The following is a 25,529-nucleotide window of genomic DNA, read 5'->3' on the forward strand; positions in this document are numbered from 1 at the left end:
GCTTGGCCAGGACTGGCTCCAGTTGAAGTAACAGACAATTTTTGTTGCTGTGCCTGGCACGGCAGGGAAATAAGAGGTAGTACCTGCCCCAACTTTTGTCCCTTGCCCCCAGGGTCCCCTGGCACTTCCCATCTTCACAGAGGGCACTTACCCAGCTGTAGCCGGAGGGCCACCCCAATGAAGAAAATAGATCTTGGTCAGAGGGCAGTGGGGTCATTCGTTCCTTGCCTGGCCTCAGACAGCGCTGGGGAGTAAATGGAGCAGGGGAGCTGGAGCTGGTACCCCCCTCTGCTCTATAGCTCCTTTCCCAGCCTGGACCCCTGTGTGATGCTTTCAGAGAAGGGGGCTAATGGAGGCTTTCAGGGAGAATGAGCAGCTCAGGAACCAGGAACATTTGTTGCTATTGGTTCAGCAAACTCATATTAAGTACTGGGTACCGAAGACAAAAAAACAAAACTAGACAAGCTCCCCACCATCCAAGAACTCAGAGCCTGGTGGGAAAGTCCCACCTGTAAGCACAATGCGATGAAGCCGAAAGAAATGAACACACATTGTAAATCACTATACTTCAATGACATTTATAAAATGAAAAAATGAAACTTCATAAAGTGCAATGCAATGAGGCAAGTGATATAACCAAGATATACACAAGGCATCATAGAAAATAAGTCAGGGAAGCTTTCCCGAGAGAGGTGACCTTTGCCCTGGACTCTCTGCTCTCCCTCTAGGTGCTGCTGGTGTTTGCCTTCTTATTCGCATCACAGCACGTATCACATTGAAAATACTAGTGGGGAGTTCCCGTGGTGGTGCAGTGGTTAACGAATCTGACTAGGAACCATGAGGTTGCGGGTTCGATCCCTGCCCTTGCTCAGTGGGTTAAAGATCCGGCGTTGCCGTGAGCTGTGGTGTAGGTCCCAGACGCGGCTCGGGTTCCGCGTTGCTGTGGCTCTGGTGTAGGCCAGTGGCTACAGCTCCGATTAGACCCCTAGCCTGGGAACCTCCATATGCCGCGAGAGCGGCCCAAGAAATGGCAAAAAGACAAAAAAAAAAAAAAAAAAAAAAAAGAAAATACTAGTGGTTTATTGGCCTGCCCCCTGTGAACTTCCCGAGGGTGGGGACGGTGCTGTCACTGCTGAATCCCCCCTCCCCAGCATAACACCTGGCACACGGACAACTCTCTATCTGAACTGAGTGAATGGACCCTAGAGATAAGCCAAACTGGTAGAGAAAGGCAGAGGTGGCTTTGAAGGTGGAGAAGGGGAGGCCAGGCAGAGGGCCCCTTCCTGTAGCCGTCTCTTCAGTGAGAACTAGAACTCACCTTCGAGGTTCCCAGGCTAGGGGTCAAATCAAAGCTGCAGCTGCCAGTCTATACCACAGCCATAGCAAGGCCAGGTCTGAGCCAGATCTGCCACCTACACCACGGCTCACGGCAACGCCGGATCCTTAACCCACTGAGTGAGGCCAGGGATGGAACCTGCAACCTCACAGACACTAAGTTGTGTTCTGAACCCTCTAAGCCACCATGGGCACTCCATAAACTCACCTTTCCCAGAACTAGCTTCTCTCTACTTTTTGACTCAAATGATGCTTCAGTATTGTATTTCCATCCAAGCTACCCGATCACCCCCAGGATGAGCTGTGGTGCCTGGTCCAGCCACCGCTCCCACGGGGCCCCTACCCACCATCTGGGCATCATCTGTGGGAATGAGTTGGCCCTGGAGGAATTGTATTAGCTCTTTACAATCTTTAATGCCTCCCTCCCTAGACCCGTCACAGTGGTCCCCAGAGTATACATTCTGGAAAAACCTCTGCCTCATCTATTTTTTCTGCTAATTGTTCCTGTTAGCTAATTAATCCTCGGTCAGGTTTAGTCACTGAGCTCCTTCTCTGCGTCTGGCAGCGAGGAAGCATCACAGAATGTTCAAACAAGGATGGCTGTCATCCTACATGGGGAAATGGCCATGTCTTCCTTCACCAGTGCTATCCATTCGCTTTCTCATCTGACGCCCTTGGCTGCTCAGTGGGCTCTTCCTTCCAATCTCCCTCCCTATCTCTCTCCTGCCTCCATCCCTCCCTCCCTCCCTCCCTTCCCCGCTATGTTATGAACCCAAGGAGGCTGCAAGAGAGAAGGGGGACAAGGCAGGAAGACTTCAAACACAGAGAGTAAGCGTGGAAGCAGAGTCAATGGAGGAGAAAAAGCAGATACATCCGGACTGCCTGGGACAGACTTACCAGCAAGAGTCAGCAATCTGCCCATTCTGATGGGGAGTCCGAAAGGCAGGTTCCAGGCCTGCACAGGCACTTCACAGCTTTTTATAGGGAGTAGCTCAGGCCCTCCCACCGTGTACCTGGCTCTCTTCAGCAGGCAAGATGGGAGCTCGGGATTAAAGGAGGGCAGGAGGCACATGGTTCCCCTTTACCCTCTGAATCTTATCTGTGTTTTCCTTCTTCGGGAATCAACCCCAAGACACAATGGAGACTCAGTAGGAACAGCTTTCAAAGGTTATTGACTAAAGGTACATTTAGAAAAATGGCATATCTGGCACAAGCATGAGGCTGGCCTTGGGGTCAAAGTCATTACAGATCAGAGTAGGCGCCACATGTCAAGAGACCATCTAGACTCTAGGGGTGGAGGATGGACAGGGGAAGTCAGGCTGTCATTTGACCAGGATTTATCTCTGGCCAGACCATGGTAGGTTCGCCCTGCTCAGCCTCCAACTCCTTTTCTCTGTTGTAGCAATAGATGTCGGGTAGTGGCTAGTTTGTAAGGTTTCACCAAGTTTGGAGTGAGAAAGCATCACTTTTCAAGGTTGCTTCTGGTTAACTGAAGGTTGCCTTGTTTACAGAGGATGGAGGAAATTCATGGGGGGGGGGGCAGACCTTTCTTCTTAGGCTTTGACTCAGAAGGGAGAAGCAGTACCGGCTGGGACAAGGCCCCAGGGAGCTAAGAATCAGAGAAAAGACAGCTGCAAAAAAGGCCCATGGATCGAGGCTCTGACAATCACCATGGTTTTTTGGGTTTGTTATATTTTGTTTGGGTTTTCTGTTTGTTTGTTTTGTTTTCTCCATCCAAATTTTTTATTATCTCCAACCACTAACACGCTCATTTGAAACCCAGAGTAAATTCTATTGACTGAACGCATTCAGATATTGAGAATCACAATATTTTAGGACCTGACTCCCCTCCACTTCCAGTCTAACTGCCCGTACAGAAGGGGAGGCCCCGTGGAGTCCCGTCACTGGGGTCCAGACCACGTCTTGGGGTCCCTCAGCCGCAGAAGACAATGAGAGGCGCAAAGGTGGGGTTACACCTGTGGCACAGACACCAGCTCCAGAGCACCTACCCAGGCTGATTAAATTCCCAACTGGGGCGAGTGACTCTGCTGGTGCCCTCTTGGCACATGGCCAGAGGCAGTGTGACAATACCTCCTGCTCAGAGATCTACCAGGTCTCAGGTTCAAGGTCTCCTGAAAGAGGCTGATCGGACCCTTGGGCCCTTCTAATCCAGACCCATCTGAGGGCAGTCTGGGTTCACGGAGAACACAGGAACAGGTCCCACAGGCTCCAACACAAGCATGCCGGGCCGATGGCCCTTCCCACGACTATTTGACTCAGTCGGCCTCTAGTCTTTGACTGCCGAGAGCTTGAGGCCTCAACTAACTGAACTGGACCTTGAAGCATCAACTAACTCAACTGGTCTTGAAAATAATAACAGCTAATGCTGGTTCTGCACACACAACACGCCAGGTGATTGATTTATTTCATCCTCCAAACAACCCTCTGAGGCGGGTGCTTTTCTTGTCACTTCTTTTACGGATTGAAGAAACTGAAGCTTAAGGAATCGTAAGTGACCTGCCCCCAGTCACACGGAGAAGAAGCAGAGCTGAGATCCCAGCAGGGCCCTGGCTTCTCCTGCTCTCCTGCCTCTCCCCCACACCACCCCATGCAGAGGGGCTGAGGTCGGGGGAGGCTGACAGGTGCTCCCCTCCAGTCACAGCGAAACCTCCAATCTCAGCCCTAACCTCCTTAATCTTCTCCTGGATGTTTGCAAAGCGAATAATTCTCTCCTCACAGCAGATACAAGTGAGGACTCCATAGAGTTCAGGGCTTGGAACCCAAGAGACAGACCTCTGATGGCCTCTCAGGCTCCATGCAAGGCCAAGGTTAAAGTGTTGGGCAGCTGTCCATGACAAAGTAACAACAAACACAAATAATGTTTTTGATGTGTCATGCGCTGGCCTAAATGCTTTGCAAATATTACCTTACTCTCCCCTCATCTCTGGCAGAGGTATCTCATATCCCCATCTTACAGAGAAAACGGGGGCACAGAGAAGGTCTATAACTTCGCCAAAGTCACACAGCCAGGATGTTAGTGAGAAAGCCAGGATGTAAACGCAGGCGCTCTGACTCCTAACTGTGCTCTTTTTTTTTTTTTTCTTTTGTCTTTTTGCCATTTCTTGGGCCGCTCCCGCGGCATATGGAGGTTCCCAGGCTAGGGGTCTAATCGGAGCTGTAGCCACTGACCTACGCCAGAGCCACAGCAACTCGGGATCCGAGCCGCGTCTGCAACTTACACCACAGCTCACGGCAATGCCGGATCCTTAACCCGCTGAGCAAGGCCAGGGATCGAACCCGCAACCTCATGGTTCCTAGTCGGATTCGTTAACCACTGAGCCACGATGGGAGCGCCTGACTGTGCTCTTAATTGTTCCTCTTTTCTGCTTCTCGAGAACACAGCAGCCAGAGGCAGAAAGGACTGACCCAGAGGGAGAAAACTGCAAAGGTGCCTCAAAAAGTGTCTGCCTTATAGTAAGAAGATCCGAGGTCTGGGGCAGCACTTAAGGGCCTTGGGGATTAAGTTCCCCTAGGGTCCAGTGGTGCTGGCCCCCCCAGTTCTTTCACATGTGTGTCTGCTATTTTCTCAGTCATGAAAGAATAGTCAAAGCAATTTTGAAATAAATCCCCTAGTAGTCCCACTGTCACTCTCCTGTGGACCAGGTAGCTATCTCTAAGCGCCCCCTCTGCAGAAATGCTGGTGCTGCCACCGCTTAGACATATCACCTGACATTCTCTGAGCCCCAGTCAGCTCATCTGTAAGAATTTATAAACCTCATCTTCTACGCCTCCATCATAAGCCACGAAGATTAAATATGCACATGAAAGTGTTGTTCAGGTGTTTCTGTCGTGGTGCAGCGGGAACGAATCCAACTAGGAACCATAGGGTGCAGGTTCCATCCCTGGCCTCACTCAGTGGGTTAAGGATCCGGCGTTGCCGTGAGCAGTGGTGTAGGCCACAGATTTGGCTTGAATTCTGCATTGCTGTGGCTGTGGTGTAGGCCGGTGGCTGTAGCTCTGATTCGACCCCTAGCCTGGGAACCTCCATGTACTGCAGGTGCAGCCCTAAAGGCAAAAAAAAAAAAAAAAAAGCGTTGTTCATTTTTTCTAGAAGGAAAAGATAAGAAGAGAAGTGACAGAATGGGAGAAAATCCAATGTATCCTGAAATTAGGGTGTCTGAATCCAGAAACAGCTTTAGACTCAAGGCAGCCTTGGTCTCTGCTTTGGGCAACCATGCCTTAGAGGAAAAAATTGCAGACTTTCTCATAAGGGACTGATAGTAATATTTTAGGTTTTGTAGGCCACACTGAATCTGTTGCAAATTTTCAACCCTGACATAGCAGAGAGAGAGCAGCCCTAGTCAGTATATAAACAAATTGGGCACCTCTGGGTTCCCACAATATTTTTTTTTACAAAAACAAGCGGTGGGCCAGGTTTGATCCATTGGCCACAGTTTGCCATCCCCTGCTTTTTTTTTTTTTTTTTTGCATTTTAGGGCTGCACCCACAGCATATGGAGATTCCCTGGCTAGGGGTTGAATTGGAGCTGCAGCTGCCAGCCACAGCCACAGCCATAGCAACACCAGATCCGAGCCTCGTCTGCAACCTGCACCACAGCTCATGGCAATGCTAAATCCTTAACCCACTGAGTGAGGCCAGGGATTGAGCCTACATCTTCATGGATACTAGTCAAATTCGTTAACTGCTGAGTCACGACGGAAACTCCCTGCCATCCCCTGCTTTTGATGGCTCTGCTCTGGTCCTCCTCCAGCTGCACCCCTCACCAGCTGCACCTCCACCAGCTGCACCAGACTACAGGGCTAAGGGCGTCCACCTAAATCCCACATCCCTGCTCTTCTAAACCCTAATCCAGACACCTAGGATTCCTGCCCAAAGAGCCCAAACAGCCTGTGCCCATTTTCAGGGCCTGCACAGGCTTTTCCCCTGGTTCTATCATCCTGAGTGTGGCCCCCAAATCTGGTGTGAACACACTTGCCAGAGTATGTGTGTGTGTGTGTTGGGGTGGGGTGTAGACGAAGCTTGGATGGGAAAATTGAAGTGTCTACAACTCTGTACACGAGGACCCTGCTTGGTGAGACAGAGCCCAAGATGGGAAGCGGAGGGGGTGGCCCGCAGGCTGGGAACCATGCCACAAGCTGCTGCGTTCTTGTGCTGAGTTCCGAGAAGTCTGGGAATTCTAAATTCAAACCTGGTCTTTTAGGCCGTTGCGAAGTCATATTTGTTAAGATACGAGTATAAATCACATTTTAGCACTTGGCTCTTTTTAAATATTTAGACTTATGATATGCAGGCCTCCATGTGTACCCTAGCCCTGGGCCCCACAAATGGTGGGACAGGACAGCCTCATACCACAAGGTCAGATATTGCATAAATGAGGCCACAATGGCTGGAACAAAACACTTTTTAAGTTGTGCCTCAGAACAAGTCAGCAGATGCAGGAGAACAAAGCCAGGCCCAGTTTGAGGTCTGAAAGTCAAGGGGAAGCCTGGAGGAGAGGCATCTGGAGGGGCTCTCCTAACCTCCAAGAATCCCACCCAACAACTCTGGCAGAGGAGCAGACAGCAAGGTCACCTTGCCTGCTCAGCTATAAGTTAAGCCTGGAAACAAAAGACTATTTCATCTGATATGAGGATTGCAACTCCACTTTCCTGTCTTTTCTATTTGCTTGAAGTATCTTTTTCCATCCTCTCACTTTCAATGTGTATGTATTCTTTGCCCTAAGGTGAGTCTCGTAGGCAGCAGATTGTAGGCTCTTGGTTTTTTTTCAATCCAGTCTGCTACTCTATGTCTTTTGATTGGAGCATTCAGTCCATTGACATTTAAGGTAATTACTGATAAACACGTTGTGTGTGTGTGTGTGTGTGTGTGTCTTTTTGCCATTTCTAGGGCCACTCCTGTGGCATATGGAGGTTCCCAGGCTAGGGGTCTAATTAGAGCTGCAGCCGCCGGCCTACACCACAGACACAGCAATGCGGGATCCCAGCCGCGTCTGCAACCTATACCACAGCTCACAGCAATGCCAGATCCTTAACCCACTGAGTGAGGCCAGGGATCGAACCCATAACCTCATGGTTCCTAGTCAGATTCATTAACCACTGAGCCACGACGGGAACTCCAATAAATACGTTTTTATTGCCATTTTAAACGTTGTTCTCCAGTTGGTTCTATGTTTCTCCTTTGTTCCTTTCTTTTTTTGGTTGGATGATTTCCTTTCATTTTAAGCTTGTGTTCCTTTCTTTTTAGTTTTTGTGAATGTATTATTTGGTTTTGATTTGCGGTTGCCCTGTTTTTCAAGTGTGTTGACCCCCTTCCTCCTTTAGCCTGATAGTCAATATGGGCTCAAAGAGGGGAGGGAGTGGGATGGCCTGGGAGTTTGGGGATAGTAGATGCAAACTATGACATTTAGAATGGATAAGCAATAGGATCCTACTGTAGAGCACAGAAAACTATATCCAATCACTTGTGATGGAGCAGGATTGAAGATAATACGAGAAAAAGAGTGTATATGTATGTGCGGCTGGGTCCCTTTGCTGTACAGCAGAAACGGACAGACCATTGTAAATCAACTGTAATAATAAAAATACAGCTTAGTCTAGGAGGTTGCACACTGTCCGAGCCCTTCTCCAGGACAACACGGCCAGTCTTCTCCAGTTGTCTATTGGCAGTGACTCCCAGTCTCCTGCTCCTCCACTGCAACAGATGTCAGCATGGCTGGTTGGGCAGCAATGGCTCTCACCTTTACGAGAGGATATACATATGATTCGCCTAGGGAACCTGGGGTCCAGGGATGAAGCAGCAGCCAAACCACCTGCCATTAAGGCAATAGATGAGCTTGGTCATCCCTAATGACCCCTGAGACCTCCTGAATGTCTTTATTAAAGTAAGATCAACAGTGGGTGGGAAAGAACAGGAGCAAAAACGGTAATTGATGAGACTGCATTTCTCATCAGTGAGTTGAAGGTATAAAGCCAGATTTTTTTTTTTGATTGAGAAAATTAAAACAGGCTGATGATTTTGTAATGAAGAATTGTGGTGGAGGAAATGTTTATCTCTGCTCTACGCGAAAAGAAAAATCCTTAGCTCAGGTTGTGCTCTATAAGTGGTAGCCAAGTTATTACAGTTATTGTATGGGAAGCCTACCAAAAGGACAGAACCAACCTAATCAATAAGAAAACAAGGCAAAAGGCCCAAAGGAACATGAGACTGGATCAATCCAAATATGTGAAGATGGTCTCCTCCAGACTCCTATGTCCTGCTCTGCCCAGCTCTCCGCCCACTCCCAGGCTGTCTCAGGCTCTGTTACCTTCCAAGGGAGCCAAGGCTTCTCTTGATGGCTTGAACAAGGGGGTAGGGGCCCTGGCTGCAGGATTTGCCAGTGAAGTCATCCATATCAATAGACCAAATCATGGCCCCTGCCAGGTTTAGACTCTTTAGGAACTGAACCTGCAGGAGGCACAAAAAAGGCATGCAAAAGTTAGAAGAGGCCCTTAAAGGCCCATGACCCAAGTCAGCTTCAGATGAGGGTTTGAGCTTAGAATGCAGTGGTAGACTTAGTGCTTATGGAGTCAGGAACTCCCTGAAGGGAAGGGAGCTCAGGGTGGATTATAAGATGAAGAGAGGGCCACCCACTATTAACCACATCCCAGGTCCAGTGTTCTCTGAGGCTCTGAAACATTAGAGGCTCCAGGATGAGGAGTAGAAACTGGGAAACCTCTTTGTGGTGCAGCAGAAACAAATCCTACTAGAATCCATGAAGATGCAGATTCTATCCCTGGCTTCACTCAGTGGGTTGGGGATCAGTGTTGCTTTGAGCTGTGGTATAGGTTGCAGATGAAGCTCAGATCCCACCATTGCTGTGGCTGTGGCGTAGGCTGGCAGCTGCAGCTCTGATTCGACCTCTAGCCTGGGAACTTCCATATGCCTCAGGTGCAGCCCTAAAAAGCAAAATAATAATAACAATAATAATAAAATAGAAACTAGGAAACCACCAGCAAGGTTCCAGTTATCACTGGAGTGTGAATGACACTGATGCCTTTGTCCTGCTGTAAGCCTGGAAGGCAAACAAATGTCTTAGCAAGGCCAAAGAACCAGTAGGCTCAGAAATCTGGAGCCTTTTGAGAGGTAACCCATGAGAAGACTGAAGGGTTTGTCCTGAGATGATGGGCAAGTTGGCTAACTACTCTATATTGACACCAATGTCTCCTTTTTTCCCTCTCCCTTATCCTCACTCCTACCTTCTTTCCATTCCTTGATTCTCCCTTTATTTTTATTTTTTATTTTTTTGGCTGCAGCCGTGGCATGTTAAAATTCCTGGACCCGGCATCGAACTTATACCATGGCAACCTGAGATACTGCAGTGACAACAGGGGATCCTGAACCTGCTGATCCACAAGAGAACTCCTCCTCTTATTCTTAATTCTTTCTTGCATCCTTTCCATTTCTCCTATATGGACCTTAGATAGCTGATCATAGGTGTGGCTTACAGTCACTGCTAGACTTGGGCCACAATGGACCACTGGATCCCATCCTAGAATGGAGCTCCAGAGGCTTCTCATCTTCCACACAGAGTCTGAGACATTTGACCATACACCCCACTGCCCATCCAAATGAGTGTGCTGCTGTCTCAGGACGTCTTGCCTACCTACCTTGGACTCCACACTCTCCACATCATCGTAGCCCACCCACTGGTTCCCCTTGACTGCGTAGGGAACCTGCTGATCCTGGAGCCTCACGATCTTGGCGCCTTGCAGAAACTGGCAGATCTGGCAGGGGAAGAAGGAACAGGAAGGTCAGTAATGGGCTCTTCTTGAAGTTTAGAGATAGAAAGGGCAGGTAAGCCACGGGTCTTGGGGACAATATCAGAATCTTTACTGCAGGGATCAATGAGAGAAATGACCAGATACAATGTGCAGAATGGATGGTCCAGGGTGAAGCCTTGGAAACTGTTGGTGCTAAGGTCTCCCTGGGAGGAGCCATAAAGAGTGAGAGGTCAGAGAGTACTTGAGCTCCACATCAGACCTCAGCTCTGACCGGTAAATCTTCCCACTTCTTCATTTGCAAAATGGAAACAATTATGTCTCTGGTATGCCTACTTTACAATAGAGTTGTTAGAATCAAATATTAGGGAAAAAAAACCTTTGAAACAGTAAAGTGTTTTACAAATAAATAGTGTTCTAATGACCATCTCCATCACTCCCATTTTGCACTCGCCTCAATCCCACTACTCTCCCTTCCCGTTGCCAACGTGCCTATCCTGGGATCCCCACTTGTATCTCTAGCTATTTTCCCTTTCTGTTAGCATAACTAAAAGCTACTTTAAAAGATAAATCCTCAGTGAAAAAAATGCATTTTAGGGTCACATAGAAAACTCATTTTGGATTGCTCACTCTTTGGGGATTATTTACACGCATGATTGCCTCAATGAGGGTGAAAAATGGAAAGTTGAATATTTAAGCAAATAAAATCAATTTGTCAAAGTTATAATGATCTAGGGTGATAAACTCAACAGTCAAATTAAATTTTCCATGAAATAGGGGAGTGCGTAGCCTGTGGTTTTACTAAAATCCTACCAGCAGACTCGAGCAATGACTTCTCTTATCCCTTCTATTAAGTGTGTTGCTTTCATCCTAGAGGAACCTAGGTCATCTCCTCTCCCTCCCTTCAATGTCAGGCACTCTGAGTTTCAATGAGGATTCTCATGGTGACACGTGCCCCTTTCCCCTTGCCAACTGAACTGAGGGTGCCTCAATCATTCCCCTGTGAGAGTGAGAGGAAAAATTGAACATTACACTCATTGAGTATCTCATTGGATGCCACGTCCCTCCATATGGGTTCATGGCCTGCCCATACCAGTGATGAGAGGCCAGACCAGGATGCCAAGGGGAAACCAAGATGGAGAATATTAGTCTTTATTTACCTGGTCAAACTCCTACCCATCCTTTAAAGCCCAATACCTGTCTCTTCTCTTCTATGGAGCCTTCCCCAATCACCCATCTCTGAATTCATGGCCCTCCACATTGACCACTCATTGGCCGCTTAATCACTTCTTGTTCTGCAATACTTACTTAAGTGATTGTACTATTATGGTCATCTTGTTTTTAAACTCTTGTTTAACTAGTTATATTTGTATTCTACGTTCTTCCCACCTGGACAGTAAACCCTCCGAGTCAAGGATAAAGAATTACTTATTTCTAACTCCCACAGTGTTTGCAACATGGGAGGGTCCCAGTATTTTTTCTTGGTTGAATTATTGTTTAATTCTTAATGTTTCCTGTATTTAAAAAAATTTTTTTCCAGATTTAGGGGCAGAAAGAAATGATGGTCTGATCAGATGAAGCTTCGTTTGATACCACTGAGGTATTAGGTCTATCTGACTTCTAGACAGAATCTGACGCACTTGCCCATGACTTTTTTCCTTCTCCTCCTCCTCCCCCTATTCCCCTTCCCCTCCCTCTTCTTCCCCTTCTTCCTCCCCCTTCTCCTCCTCTTCTTTGTCTTCTCCTCCTCCTCCTCCTTCTTCTTCTATTTTTTTGCCACACCCACGTCACATGGAAGTTCTTGGGTCAAGAATTGAATTCTCACCATAGAAGTGACCCAAGCTGATGCAGTGAAAATGCCAGATCCTTAACCCACTGCACTGAAAGAAAACTACCACTCCTTTCTTCTTCAAACAGCCAGTTCTCTAAGGTCTTCAGTGTAGATTCCTCCTACCTCCTCACTAGTCTTGCCAGTTTCTTTAATGGGCTTCTCTTCCTCTGCCCATCTCTTGGGTGCGGGAGGTCCCTGGGTTTTGTCACTTCTCACACATGCTTTGGTTTCAAATACCATCTTTATGCTGATTATTTTAGAATCTACTGGCCTCCTGTGACAAACGCATATATATAACCACTCACTCTTTTTTTTTTTTTTTTTGTCTTTTTGCCTTTTCTAGGGCTGCTCCCGCGGCATATGGAGGGAGGTTCCCAGGCTAGTAGTCTAATCGGAGCTGTAGATGCCAGATCTGAGCTGCATCTGCGACCTACATCACAGCTCACAGCAACGCCGGATCCTTAACCCACTGAGCGAGGCCAGGGATCGAACCCGTAACCTCATGGTTCCTAGTCAGATTTGTTAACCACTGCGCCATGACGGGAACTCCTAACCACTCCATATGGCCCACGGGCATTCGGATGTCCCACTTGTTCCTCAAACTCAGAATGTCCAAAATTAGTCTCATGATTGGAACTAATGGCCACTTCACCCCTTCTCCTGTGTTTCCCAACTTAGTAAAAATGGTGTTGCCGTCAACTTAGTTACAGTCTCCCTTTTCCAATCCCCATACTTGCTCTCCCCACCCCCATTCCTCACTAACTCCAGCTCCTCTCTGACTTTAGCTAATGTTGCTTCCTCCAGGAAGCATTCCCTGATCCCCTCCCAAGACTGAATGAGGAGCTCCTCTTCTAAGTTCCAGGAGGACTGTTGTACTTCCCTTCCCAGCACTCAGGATGTGTTACTCTATTACAGCCAGACTGAAGCTGGAAGCCCTGTCCAGACATCAGGGAAGCCAAAGGCATAGGGAAGTTCCAAGTACCTCATAATAAGCCAGGAAGCCTGAAGACTCAGTGATGGGGCCAGCAGCTCCCGGACCAGAGGCAGGGGCCCCCACGGCAGTTTCTGCAGAGGCCAGGGTAAAGGAACGTCCATATGTTGGGATGCCCATGACCACCTTCTCTGCAGGCATCCCCTTATTTAGCCAGTATCCCACAGCATATTCCTAGAAAGAGAAGGTAGACTGAGGGCCAGTGTGTAGGGGAAGGAAAGGTGTCAAGTCTTTCTGAGCCTCCATCCCAGACTTCACAGAGGTGACGCCTTGACTTCTTGTCTGCACTAGTGACTGGAGGGTACCACCAGAACCAGAGTCCTTATCCTAATGTACTTAATGCTCTTTGGTACTAAGAGACCAATTCAGCCTTTTCTGATTATGAAAGAGAAATGAACAGTGGATCATAAAAGAAGTCAGGTAAATGACCTAGAAAATAGGAAATTGAGTTCATCTCCATCTTTCTTTCCCCTTTGAGTCAATCGCCTATGGAGTTTGTCTACACAATTGTGTTACTAATGAAGGTGGAGGGAACGTGACCATCACACCCTAGTCTGCGAGGCCTCGACATCAATGACATCAGAGCCATTGATGGCCTTGGTGATCAAAGACATCGGATTCGAGAGGCCGGGTTGGGAGGTAAGAGGCTAGTTTGGGCCTTACTGCCCTCCAGAACAAAACAGGGGGTTAGGGAAGATGAGGATATGTCATCTCGTCCTCAAAGAAAGTCAAGAGAGAGGAAGGAGGCTGATGAGACTTGATTACTCAGAGTCCTAGGGGAAAAAACCCAGACTAGAAATCAGAATACCCATCTTTGGACTGATCAATTTTGTAATTGTAACTGTCTTCATATTTACATGTTTTTGTACATTTATACAAGTTCATATATATGTACCACCACCACAACAAAATTTTTTTAATGACATTTTCCCCTTGGATTTTCCATCTTCTACTACTCTTCAGGACCCTCACCTCAGCATGACCTTGAATAGCCATTGAACTTGCCAGGCTTCCATTTTATCATCTGGGAAGTGAAAGTAATGCTTCCTGACCAGCCAAGCGCACAGGATTGTTTTGAAGATCAAATTAAATAAGGAATATGGGGAGTTCCCCTCGTGGCTCAGCCGTTAACGAACCCAACAAGGATCCATGAGGATGAGAGTTTGATCCCTGGCCTTGCTCGTTGGGTTGGGGATCCCGTGTTGATGTGGCTGTGGTGTAGGCCAGTAGCTGTAGCTCCGATTCAACCCCTAGCCTGGAAACTTCCATATGCTGCAGGTGTGGTCCTAAAAAGCAAACTAAATAAATAGGGAATATGGATGGACACAGGAGAGTACCAAGTGCTCTGTGGGCACCAGGAAATCTATCAGGGATGCAGAATCCAGAGAGGCCCACGGTGGCTGACACCCTGGGCCATAGACAAAGCCTAAAGCACTTCAACTACGAGGTCCTCTGACATTTTCCAGGTGATGTTTTACCAGTGCCTGGTCAAAGATTTTCTCTGTTCTCACCAGCTTCCAGGGATACTTGAGTCCTTTCTTAGTTCAAGACAGAAGTGACTGTGGAGAAGCTGCAGTCTCCTCAGCGTCACCCCACAGCCCGTGTCCCACCACACCTCCTCTGTATGACTCACCACATTGTAGTAGGAGGTTGTTCCTCTGTCTAGCTGCCCCTTTCTCAGAGGGCTGTTGTGGCCAGTGACGAGGGGCTTTTCCCAAGACCCATGGAAGTCAAAAGACAGGAGGTTGATGAAATCCAGTTCTCTAGATGGCCAAAGCAAAGGAAAAGATTCTGTGATGAGCAGAAGTAGAAACAATTACAGTTGACCCTTGAACATGAGGGTTTAAACTGCACAGCCACTTGCTAAATGTATATTTCAACCGTAAATACTGTAGTACTACATGGCTCAAGGTTCGTCGAATCCACAAACTCAGAGGAACCAAGGCTGACTATAAATTATACTCAAGAGTTCCCAGTGTGGCTCGGTGGTAACGAACCCAACTAGTATCCATGAGAACTCAGGTGGATCTCTGGCCCTACTCAGTGGGTTAAGCATCTAGCATTGCTGTGAGCTGCAGTGTAGGTTGCAGGCAAGGCTCGGATCTGGCCTGGCTATGGCTGTGGTATAGACTAGCAGCTGTAGCTCTGATTCAATCCCTAGCCTGGGAATTTCCATATGGTGCAGATGTGGCCCCCCCAAAATAAAATTAAATTTAAAAAATAATAAATTACACTTGGATTAACTCCCACTTTGTTCAAGGATCAACTGTACACGTCTGTTTAGGGCACTGGATGCTGTTAGGAGGATGGAAATTAGCCGTGAAGAAGTTCCTGGCTGGATGATGTGGTTAGGACAGTGACCTCCTTGCTCTCTCCTCCCTTCATTACTCAGACATCCCGACACACATCACTTGCATGGACCAGGCAGGAGGCAGAGAGATGAAGGGGACGGTCCAATGCACTCACTTTGCCAATTTCTTGATCTGATAGCTGTTATCAATTATCTGTCTTCCTGCGGAAACTCCTGCAGTCAAGAGAAGCCTTTCTTTGCTGGATTTTACAGAGTCCTGCTGAAAGGCTTCTGCTAACTCCTACGAAAAACAGAACAAAAAATCCCACAAGAGGTCAGTTCCTCCCAGAGTAGTGTTAAGGTTCTTGCCTGACATGAAGTTTCTAGAACTGCAGTAGATGGTATGATCAACCCCTTTCTCCCCATTCTCACATGGGGATGCTTCCTGCCTCGTGTTCAGGAAATTGCATGAGGCAAGAGGACCACCAATCTCACGGTACCCAGGAAAAACCATATCTGGGTTTCCTCCTTATAGGTTTTCTGATCTAACTGACAGAACCTCTATGAGTCTACCTCTGGAGATTCAGTGACCCTCTACTCTTTTACATGGGTGTTGCATTGTTTTAGTCTTGTTTATTGTAGAAGGATGCTCTGTTCTTTGATGCTGTCCTTGCCCTAAACTGGGACCAAGACTTTTCCTCCATCAGTGGAGGCTTCTGGAAGGAAGAAGCTGTCTTTCAAGTAGAGCCAGTCTCTTCCTTTTTCTCTCCCAGTGAGGCCATGGGTTCTGCTGGTTAAGGTACCGAGGGCACTGCAGAGTTTGTCTTACATGAATCAGCACAATGAAAAGAGAGTTGTCTTTCACATCTGGGTAGATCCAGCTTATATCCAGCCCATCAAAGTTATGGTTCCTCAGAAACGGGATTACCGAATTGATAAATTCCAAGCGTGATTTAGAAGAATCCACCATGGGATGGAACCTGGGTACAAGCAATACAGGTGTTTCTTAAAAAAAAGTAATTTCCATAGCACAAGGTATTTTTCACCAAATTCTTGAAACTGTCTTCCCTCCCCCAATATTTTCGCACCTTTTGTCTCTCCCAACCCCTGCCCCCTTTGGAGCAGATGAGGAGAGAAAGGGACGGGGAGAGAAAAGATTGTTGGACCAGAACATTCTCAGGTCAGGCAGAGGAAGACTGAGCTCTCTGCAGATCTGCCTGCAGCCTTCCAACAAAGACTCTCCTTGACCAAACCTTTTTTTTTTTTTTTGTCTTTTTAGGGCCGCACCTGTGGCGTATGGAAGTTCCCAGGATAGGAACTGAACTGGAGCTGCAGCTGCTGGCCTACACCACAGCCACAGCAATGCAGGATCCAAGCTGCATCTGTAACCTACACCGCAGCTTGTGGTAAAGCCAGATCCTTAAACCAACGAGCAAGACCAGGGATTGAACCCACATCCTCATGGAGACTATGTCGGGCTCTTAATCTACTAAGCCACGATGGGAGCTCCTCTCCTTGACTAAACTTTAGTCAGGCTCTTCTGAATCCTCTTCCCAACTAGGTCTTGACCTTGCGTTTCTCGACTGTCGTTGCAGAGTCCAGTTTTAGCAAGAATTCCAAATCCGTTTAATGAGATTCCTCCATCCTTGATATCAGATCATCCTCGATATCTGATCAAATTTCTCACCCCCTACCATTCCCCCAGTGAGATCTGATCACCCTGGCCCTGTCTTCAGCAAGAGTTCCGCTGGGTCAGTTTAGCAAGAATCCCTCTAGCCCTAATGTGTCTTCTTACTAATTTCCCATCCACTGACTCCCACCCCCCACCTGCCCCTTGGCTATAAATCCCCACTTGCCTGAGCTGCGTCCAGAAATCGAGCTCAGTACAGTACCGAGATCTCTTTCCCCCATTATAATACTTCCTGAATAACATCTATGTTTACCTCTTTCACTACTGTTCAGCTCTGATTTTCTTTAACATCTTATACCCTTGAAAAAGCGGTTTGCAGCATGGTGAGCTTAGGGTCAGGAGATCTGAGTTCGAGTCCCAGGTCAGAGTCTTTTCTATTTGACCTCTTTGTTACTAAGCAGCTCTCTGGCTTCCTGTCTGGACATCTCTAAGATGGGATTGAAGGAAGTGATCTTGCCTCAGGTATCTCAACGTGATCACCTTTGGGAAAGCTTCATAAAAGCAGAGCTGGACTTCATAAGGACTTCAAGCTCCCCAAACAAGCAATCCAATTACAAATAAGCAGCCCAGATCTCCCCAGCCCCAGGGCTTCTGATGAAAAGACAGGAGGGCCTGGAAAGCAGCTGCCCCTCAAGGGCTTTCATCTGAGCAAGAATTCTTTTTTTTTTTTCTTTTTCTTTTTGTCTTTTGTCTTTTTAGGGCCACACCCGGGGCATATGGTAGTTCCCAGGCTAGTGGTCTAATCAGAGCTGTTGCTGCTGGCCTACACCACAACTCACGGCGATGCGGGATCCTTAACCCTCTGAGCGAGGCCAGGGATTGAACCCGCAACCTCACGGTTCCTAGTCGGATTTGTTTCCACTGAGCCATGATGGGAACTCCTGAACCAGACTTCTTGAGCAAGGAAGCCGATGCTTAGCTGCCCACACGGAAGCACAAATAGCGTTTAAAATCCAAAGCTGCAGATAAGATATTGGTATATTCCAGATAACATATCATTTGACTTGTATCACTTCCCACCTCTCACAACAACACCTCCCACCCCAGGCAAATTTAGAGTCTGGAATTCATTTTGTTTCCATGTTAAACTGAGGTTTTGGTTCCTGCATACCTCTCAGCAGCACAGTGGAGGAAAAACAAAACAAAACTGTCCCTTGTCCAAAAACTGTGGTAGAAAGAGGCTTGTAACTTTTCTCCTGTGTTTCAAAAGTGCTTACAATGACTGGAAAAAACAGCAAGGAACACCCACTTTAGAGAGCAGTTGCATCTGGTGCTCTGGGAAGAAGCCCCCAATTTTAGGAAAGGCAACCATTTCATAGAAATTTACTAATTTGTTCCTTAAAGCAAGTCCGCATGTTACACATTTTTAAGTATTCTGCATAACACCTGGCACAAGGCTCAGCATTTACCTAATAATAAGAACAACATTAATATTTAACAGTAATTATTAGAACCCTTATTGCACATCAGCACCACATAAAAAGTTTGCTTACATTGCCTGCCTTCACAACATCAGCCTGAGAGTTGATGCTGCTATTTTCCTCATTGTATAGCTTTTTTTAAAAAAAATGAGGCATAGAATTGTTGACGAAATTTGCCCAAAGTCATGCAACTTGCATATAATTTGCATATAGCTAAAAAGAAACCCAAACCAAATGTGTCTGTCTCCCAAGCCCTACTTTTTTTTTTTTTTTTTTTTTTTGTCTTTTTACCATTTCTTGGACCGCTCTCGTGGCACATGGAGGTTTCCAGGCTAGGGGTCCAGCTGGAGCTGTAGCCACCGGCCTACGCCAGAGCCACAGCAACGCGGGATCCGAGCCCCGTCTGCGACCTACACCATAGCCCATGGCAATGCCAGATCCTTAACCCACTGAGCAAGGCCAGGGATCGAACCCGCAACCTCATGGTTCCCAGTCGGATTCATTAACCACTGTGCCACGACAGGAACTCCGGCCAAGCCCTACTTTTAACCACTAAACTGAAATACAATAAGCTCTCAGTAAATTATTTATTGAATGAATGAATGAGTGCATGTAAGAATGAATGAATGAAGATATTTTTAATTCAATCAAAAATAAGCAAGTATTAGGAATGAAAGAGAATTTAGGAATCAGGATAGTTGTTATAGTAGCATTGGTGGTGTAGTGGTGGGCATAGCTGCCTCCCAGGATAGTTGCCATAGACCCCATTAATAACTGAAAGGAGTTCATTATGAGGTTAACACAGAACCAAATAAGTTAGGGAGTTCCTATTGTGGCTCAACAGGTTATGAACCCGACTGGTATCCATGAAGATGTGGGTTCAATCCTTGGCCTCTCTCAGTGGGTTAAGGATTGGGCATTGCCGTAGCTCACAGACATCCTGTGTTGCTATGGCTGTAGTATAGACCACCAGCTGCAGATCTGATTTGACCCCTAGCCTGGGAACTTCCATATGCTGCAGGTGCGGCCCTAAAAAAAATAAAAAATAAAAAAATATTAGGTTGATTTTTTTTCTTTCTGTGTGTAGAAATTGCGTTGTGAAGTACTCTATAATTTTCAAACTGGTAGAGACCTGAGAAGTTAATTAGGTCAACCCTCTTATTTTGTAGCTGAAACTATTTGAGATAAAAGAAGAAGAAATGAGTTCCTGTCGTGGCTCAGTGGTTAGCGAACCCAACTAGCATCCATGAGGTTGCGGGTTCAATCCCTGGCCTCCCTCGGTGGGTTAAGGATCCAGCGTTGCTGTGAGCTGTGGTGTAGGTCACAGACGAGGCTCGGATTCCCTGTTGCTGTAGCTCTGATGTAGGCTGGTGGCTACAGCTCCGATTCAACCCTTAGCCTGGGAACCTCCATAAGCCTCAAATGTGGCTCTAAAAAAAAAAAAAAAAAAAAAAAAAAAGACCAAAGAAAGAAGAAGAAAAAGGTAGGAGAAAATGGACATTTACTATTGATTACTAAGTTGGTCATGTGACATAAATAACCTCATTCAAAATCCTTGCAACCAACTTATGAAATAGATGTGATATACATTTTACAGGTGGGTAAACTGAGCTCATGGTGATGTGTTAACTTTTCCTAGGTCTCTCACCTACAGAGGTCTTCTAATGCTCTCTCTTTCCTCTACTTGCTCAGGCTGTGAAGAGTACTGACCAGCTGCATGAGGAAGATGTCTTATCAAACTTCCTGTGAAAGCTGAAAGCCTCTGCTGCTGAGATTAAGATCTTTGGACTTTTAAAAATGATAGCACTTTAAAAAAAAATCAAAGCGGAGGAAGTTCAAAATTAGATTAACCGTATTTGAAGATTTCAAAAAGGTGCCTTTCTTCCTAACACATTTGTATTTATTCAGCTCGATATAAATAGCATATCATTTTCCTGTGAATTATAATTTATAATGTATGTCTCATGCTAATAGCTACTTGGTTTTTTGTGGGTTTTTTTTGGTCTTTTTGCTATTTCTTTGGGCCGCTCCCACAGCATATGGAGGTTCCCAGGCTAAGGGTCGAATTGGAGCTGTAGCCTCCGGCCTACGCCAGAGCCACAGCAACGCAGGATCCGAGCCACGTCTGCAACCTACAGCACAGCTCACGGCAACGCCGGATCGTTACTCCTCTGAGCAAGGGCAGGGACCGAACCCTCAACCTCATGGTTCCTAGTCGGATTCGTTAACCACTGCGCCACGACAGGAACTCCATAGCTACTTAGTTTTTAAGCAAAATAGACCCAATTGCCTCCTATGCTGCCCTGCATCTGGCTGTACAACCTTGACCCAGGAAATGGTCCAATGACAGCTGCTGGTCAAGAACTGAATTTTAGGAGTTCTCATGGTGGCTCAGCGAGTTAAGAGCCCAGATAGTATCCATGAAGATGCAGGTTCCATCCCCAGCCTTGCTCAGTGGGTTAAGGAACTAGCGTTGCCATGAGCTGTGGTGTATGTCAAAGACGTGGCTTGGATCCCTTGTTGCTATGGCTGTGGTGTAGGCTGGCAGCTCCAGCTCCGATTTGATCCCTAGCCGGGGAGCTTCCACATGCCTCAGTGCAGCCCTGAAAAGCAAAAAAAAAAAAAAACCAAAAAACAAAACAAAACAAAAAAACCCTGAAGTTTAAGTGGAAATCACCTACCCAATCCACCCTCATGGTAAAAAGTCAAACCCTCAAAACCCTTAAACTCTTTTATAAAACAAAAAACAAACAAAAACCCCCCTCTGCATTTTCCAGCTAAAACCACCTTCTCATAATCCATAAGGTGAAAAACCTTCATGTAAATAACTGAGAGGTTACTGAACACAGCTCCCAACTCAGTTTCTCCCAGGCCTTAAGCTCCTACAGAGTTCCTTCCAAGACGCCAGAAAACAGAGCGGTGCCTCAATGTGTGAAAAAATTCAGATCACTTGTACCATCTGAGACACGGGAGGACTTTTCTAAAACTCAATTCCGTGTCTCTTTTCGAGAGGAGGAGAAATTACATGGGAAAATGAAGAAAAAATTAGATTATGGTCTTACCCTTTGGAACCAAAGAGATATCCTCCAATGGACAAGAGAATTTTCAGTTTGGGGTTCCTGGAGTAGAAGAAGCAGCTGATTATTTCTTTACTGGCTGCTAGGGAAATTTTTGCCTAAAGAGTTAGGGTTAGAATATGGATAAATGGGCCCCAGCTGCTTAGCAGCTAAGTTCAGCGAAGGATGAGGTGCTGGGGGCTTTGGGGGCGGGGGGGGGGGGTCAGGTTTATAACCAAGTGCATTGAACAAGCAAATGAATGAATGAATGAATGGGGTTAGAGGGTCTTAGGCCCAGTTTAGGGCTGTCTTCTCTTGTCTTAGGGCCTGTGTGCTCCCCACTCCCATGCTACTGACTTGGTTTTCAGACTCTTGATGGTCTGGTAAAGCATCGCATCATTCTTGTCCTTGATGACGACCTTGTTGTCACTGATGCTGGCGAATGAGTAGATGAGGTGAGAACATAGGAACGGGTCAGCGCTCTCAAGAGTGAACTTCCCCGGTTCCTGCCTGTCCTGTGACCAGCTGGTAAAGTAGCAAACCAGTTTGTAGGCAGATCCTGGAGTAGAGAGAAGAGAACCAATGGGAACCTAGTGCGGTGGCCTCCGAGCCCAGATTGCCACAAGTTTCTCCCCCAAATGCCATTGCCTCCTTTGCTCCTTCAGCCTGAGCCTCTGAGGGTCATTCAGCCTGGACCCTCGGTGCTGGCTCTGGAGCATCCGGACCCCAGTTAAGAGATACATGGAGAGATATTGTCAATATGGAAAACATCCACAGCGCACTGAGGTTTGATGTGTACGGATGGATGCATGACGCAGAGGTATAAGTGGGTACACAGAGAGATGATGCCCACAACATTGAGGTGGGTGAGAGAGACAGAGGAAGAGGCTCAAAAGATAGAATCAGAGTCACAGATGCACAAAGAGACACATGGAACTAAAACTTGGAGTCATCAGTATGTTAGTGTCAGAACCTAAGAGAGTAACCAAGAGAAAAAGAATGAAGCAGAGACAGAATCATCAGAAAGGACACAGCCCAGGGGACACAGGATGTAGTGACTCATTGACTTACCTTCCTGAAGCAGCAGCAAGACCACTAAACCTGTAAGAGGTGGGTGGGAAGGAAATCAGTTGAGCCAAACCTGGTTCTTGGGTCTTAGACTGTTGGCAATGAGTGGGCAGAGGTGCCTACATGCAAGACACAGCTGCTGCACTTCCTCCGGGCGCTCCAGCCACAGCCACTGAGGTCTCTCTGCAGGGCCTTGAGGTCCCCAGCCCTTGGATACCTTGAGGAGTCTCCACAGAAACATTTTCTAAACTGCAAATTCCTTCGCTCATTCATTTATTCAATAAAAATTTATTGAACCATCTGCTCTGTGCTCAGCCTTGTCCTGGATACTGGGGAAAACTAAAATAGAGTCCATGTCACCCCCGCCCTCAAGGGGATCTCAGTCCAATCTGGAGTCTAATATAATTAAGGTGACCATTGAGTTTATTGTCCAGTGGGACACTGTGGAGAGTGAAGAGGCACATTGGTAATCATTTCCCTGGGGCACCAGCTTGGACCGGAACGGTCCTGGGTGAATTGAGATGCATAGTCACCCTGTGTACAGACAACTAACACTTCAAACAAGGCAAGTGTATCAGGGAGTGTGAGCTGGCTCTAGAAGTGCTCTAAGTGTTCAAGTTTGAGGTCATGCGCAGTCTCCTCTCCATAGGACACCTTCCCTGGGAGGACTGGTGAGGCCATTCTCATCTTAATTTACACCCCCCCGGGGAGTTCCCATTGTGGCTCAGTGGGTTAAGAACCCGACTACTATCCATGAGGATGCAGGTTCAATCCTGGCCTGGCTCAGAGGGTTAAGGATCTATCATTGCTTCAAGCTGCAGTGTAGGTCACTGATGTGGCTCGGATCTGGCATGGCTGTGGCTGAGGCTGAGGCTGGCAGCTGCAGTTCCAATTTGACCCCTAGCCTGGGAATTTCCATATGCCATAGGTGTGGCCCTAAAATGAAAAAAAAATTTTTTTAATAAAATAAAATAAAAATTAATTTACCCCCCTAAAGGGAAGGAAAGGGCAGGACCAGCCTGGTCCTGAAAACCTCACTCAAAAGGCAAGACTCCTCAACTGTGAGCCACATCCTGAGGGCATTGCCCAGACTTCGCTATATTAGGATATTTCGGGGGTCTGAAAACAGAGAAGAGAGCAGTTAAAAATGAAGTGAAACTTTGGATGACAGCTGCTGAAGCTGGTGCCATCTCCACAGAGCTGTCTTGAGAAGCTGGGCTCTGGGTTTGTCTCCTGCTGATTCACACCACTTTTAAGCAGAGCAGGGAGGGAGCGGGACCGCCACACACCCACTACTCAGGTAGGAGGATTCTGGTTGCCACATCTACTGTCAGGTCAGCCTCCGGCCCTTCTTCAAAGTGCTGACTCCCCGTGGGTTCCTCCCTGGAGACCCAGGCCTGAGCCCTTCAACAAGGACCTCAGAATGCTCTTGCCATTACCAAGTGGGCCATCATGGCTCAAGAGCATAGACAAGATGAAAGAGGTAAGGACACAATGAAAAGGATCCTTTTCCTCCAAAGACACTTCCCTTCTTCATCCGTAGCCCTGTTTATTTAGTCTCATGTCCATCTTCACCCAAATTCCCAGCTACCAAGAAAGCCAGAGTTTGGGATAAGAACTTTTGAGCTGAAAGGAGAATTTTAGAAAACGTTTATGCCCAACAAACCATGCCACAGATGAGAAATGTGGGTCTTCCCCAAGTTTTAAAATGTAAAGAAAGGAGTTCCCGTTGTGGCTTAGTGGTTAATGAATCCGACCAGGAACCATGAGGTTTCGGGTTCGATCCCTGGCCTCACTCAGTGGGTTAACGATCCGACGTTGCCATGAGCTGTGGTGCAGGTTGCAGACGCGGCTCGGATCCCGCATTGCTGTGGCTCTGGTATAGGCTGGCAGCCACAGCTCCAATTGGACCCCTGGCCTGGGAATCTCCATATGCTGTGAGTGCGGTCCTAAAAAGACAAATAAAATAAAATAAAATAAAATAAAATAAATAAAATAAAATGTAAAGAAAGCATAAACCGTGAAACCTGTGACTCCATCACCAATCTGGACAAGAGGGGCCTTTGTGCAGAAGCAGTCTGGAAACACCCCTGATGGTCCAAAGGGCTCTGACCACTGCTGCCCCCTTGCCCATTTAGGAAAGATCAGATGGTCCCTTAGGGCAGTTGCCTTAGCTTGACAGGTTTTGATATGGAGTTGAACAGAGACTGGAGTCCCAGGAGTAAAAGATGGCCCCTTCTTCCACAAGTCCCTTGACCCTTCTCTCCTCATTAAGTTCCTGCTACATTATCACCCGGGCACTCACCTGCCCAGAGAGACTTCTGGTCCATGGTGATTGCTCCCATACCCCTGGCCAGCTTTTCTAGGACACACATCCTCTGGGCCTTTTATGCCCTGGAGATTTTGATAGCCTGTCTTTTGGGAAGGAAGCAAGAACTACAGGAAATGCCAGGGACTTCCCCTGGCAAATCTGCCTTGCGAAACTTCCTGGCAATAGGACCCAGGTTTGAGCAATGCCAACAACCAAAAAAAAAAAAAAAAAAAAAAAGCTGCAAGGGAGACAACCACTGAGAGATCCTGCTCTACCAGTGTCACCCAGAAGGAATTTGGTCCCTGAGAAGGGAAGGAGATGGTACTTCTTTCATTTGCCTCCTCTTAGCACTTTCTGGCTGCCAAATGCCCCTTCCCCATCACTCAGGATCTGTCTTCTTTTTAACTCACCTCCTCACACTCACGTCATCTGCAGCCTGCTTATTCTCATTCATCTAATCAAACAGAGCTCCTACCATCCCAGTTGGTCCCACCCTACAGCTCTTCTTCACCTGATACCTTCAAAGGACACCATCCCCTTCCCCATGGAGACTCTCTTGCTTCTCGCTGAGCCTGGGGGAGCTGGTTCCTCTGCTCACAGTGCAATTTATTTCCTCTCATAGCTCCACACCGCACTGTAACACACTGGTGTACATGCCCATCTCCCCACCTTGACTGTGTCGTCTTTAAGTACAAGATCTAAGGGAAACGAGAAAAACAAAAACCTCAACAAATGTTTATTGAGGTTCCTCCATTAACT

At 47.1% G+C, this 25,529-nt stretch overlaps 1 protein-coding gene across 2 annotated transcripts; it reads right to left on the bottom strand.

The window, feature by feature from the left end:
- Positions 1-7,469: 7,469 nt before the first annotated feature.
- On the bottom strand, positions 7,470-24,909 carry CHI3L2 (chitinase 3 like 2). Of its 2 annotated transcripts, XM_003481491.5 has the most exons (11): positions 24,765-24,909; positions 22,463-22,492; positions 21,749-21,950; positions 21,398-21,454; positions 16,054-16,204; positions 15,401-15,525; positions 14,568-14,697; positions 12,926-13,108; positions 10,002-10,118; positions 8,660-8,799; positions 7,470-8,092 (listed from the first exon to the last, which is right to left on the bottom strand). In XM_003481491.5, the coding sequence occupies exons 1-11, from the start codon at positions 24,832-24,834 to the stop codon at positions 8,089-8,091; spliced, it is 1,209 nt and encodes a 402-aa protein (XP_003481539.2). In that variant the 5' UTR covers positions 24,835-24,909; the 3' UTR covers positions 7,470-8,088. The 2 variants fall into 2 exon arrangements, with proteins under 2 accessions (XP_003481539.2, XP_084879811.1); XM_085023685.1 differs by lacking the exon at positions 7,470-8,092 and having other exon boundaries at positions 8,656-8,799; positions 24,765-24,887.
- Between the last annotated feature and the right edge of the window lie 620 nt (positions 24,910-25,529).

This window comes from Sus scrofa, chromosome 4, assembly GCF_054392235.1.
Source record: "Sus scrofa isolate SSC_HxYL_T2T_F1_AM1 chromosome 4, Sscrofa_HxYL_maternal_Yorkshire_Landrace_v2.0, whole genome shotgun sequence".
Taxonomy (NCBI): domain Eukaryota; kingdom Metazoa; phylum Chordata; class Mammalia; order Artiodactyla; family Suidae; genus Sus; species Sus scrofa.

Excerpts from the sequence above, each read along its gene's own strand:
- CHI3L2 (XM_003481491.5), bottom strand. The coding sequence starts at position 24,834 with ATGTGTGTCCTAGAAAAGCTGGCCAGGGGTATGGGAGCAATCACCATG. Across the intron at positions 22,493-24,764 it reads CCAGAAGTCTCTCTGGGCAG|GTTTAGTGGTCTTGCTGCTG; the intron begins GTGAGTGCCCGG and ends CACCTCTTACAG. Across the intron at positions 16,205-21,397 it reads TATCTCTTTGGTTCCAAAGG|GTTCCATCCCATGGTGGATT; the intron begins GTAAGACCATAA and ends GCTTGTACCCAG.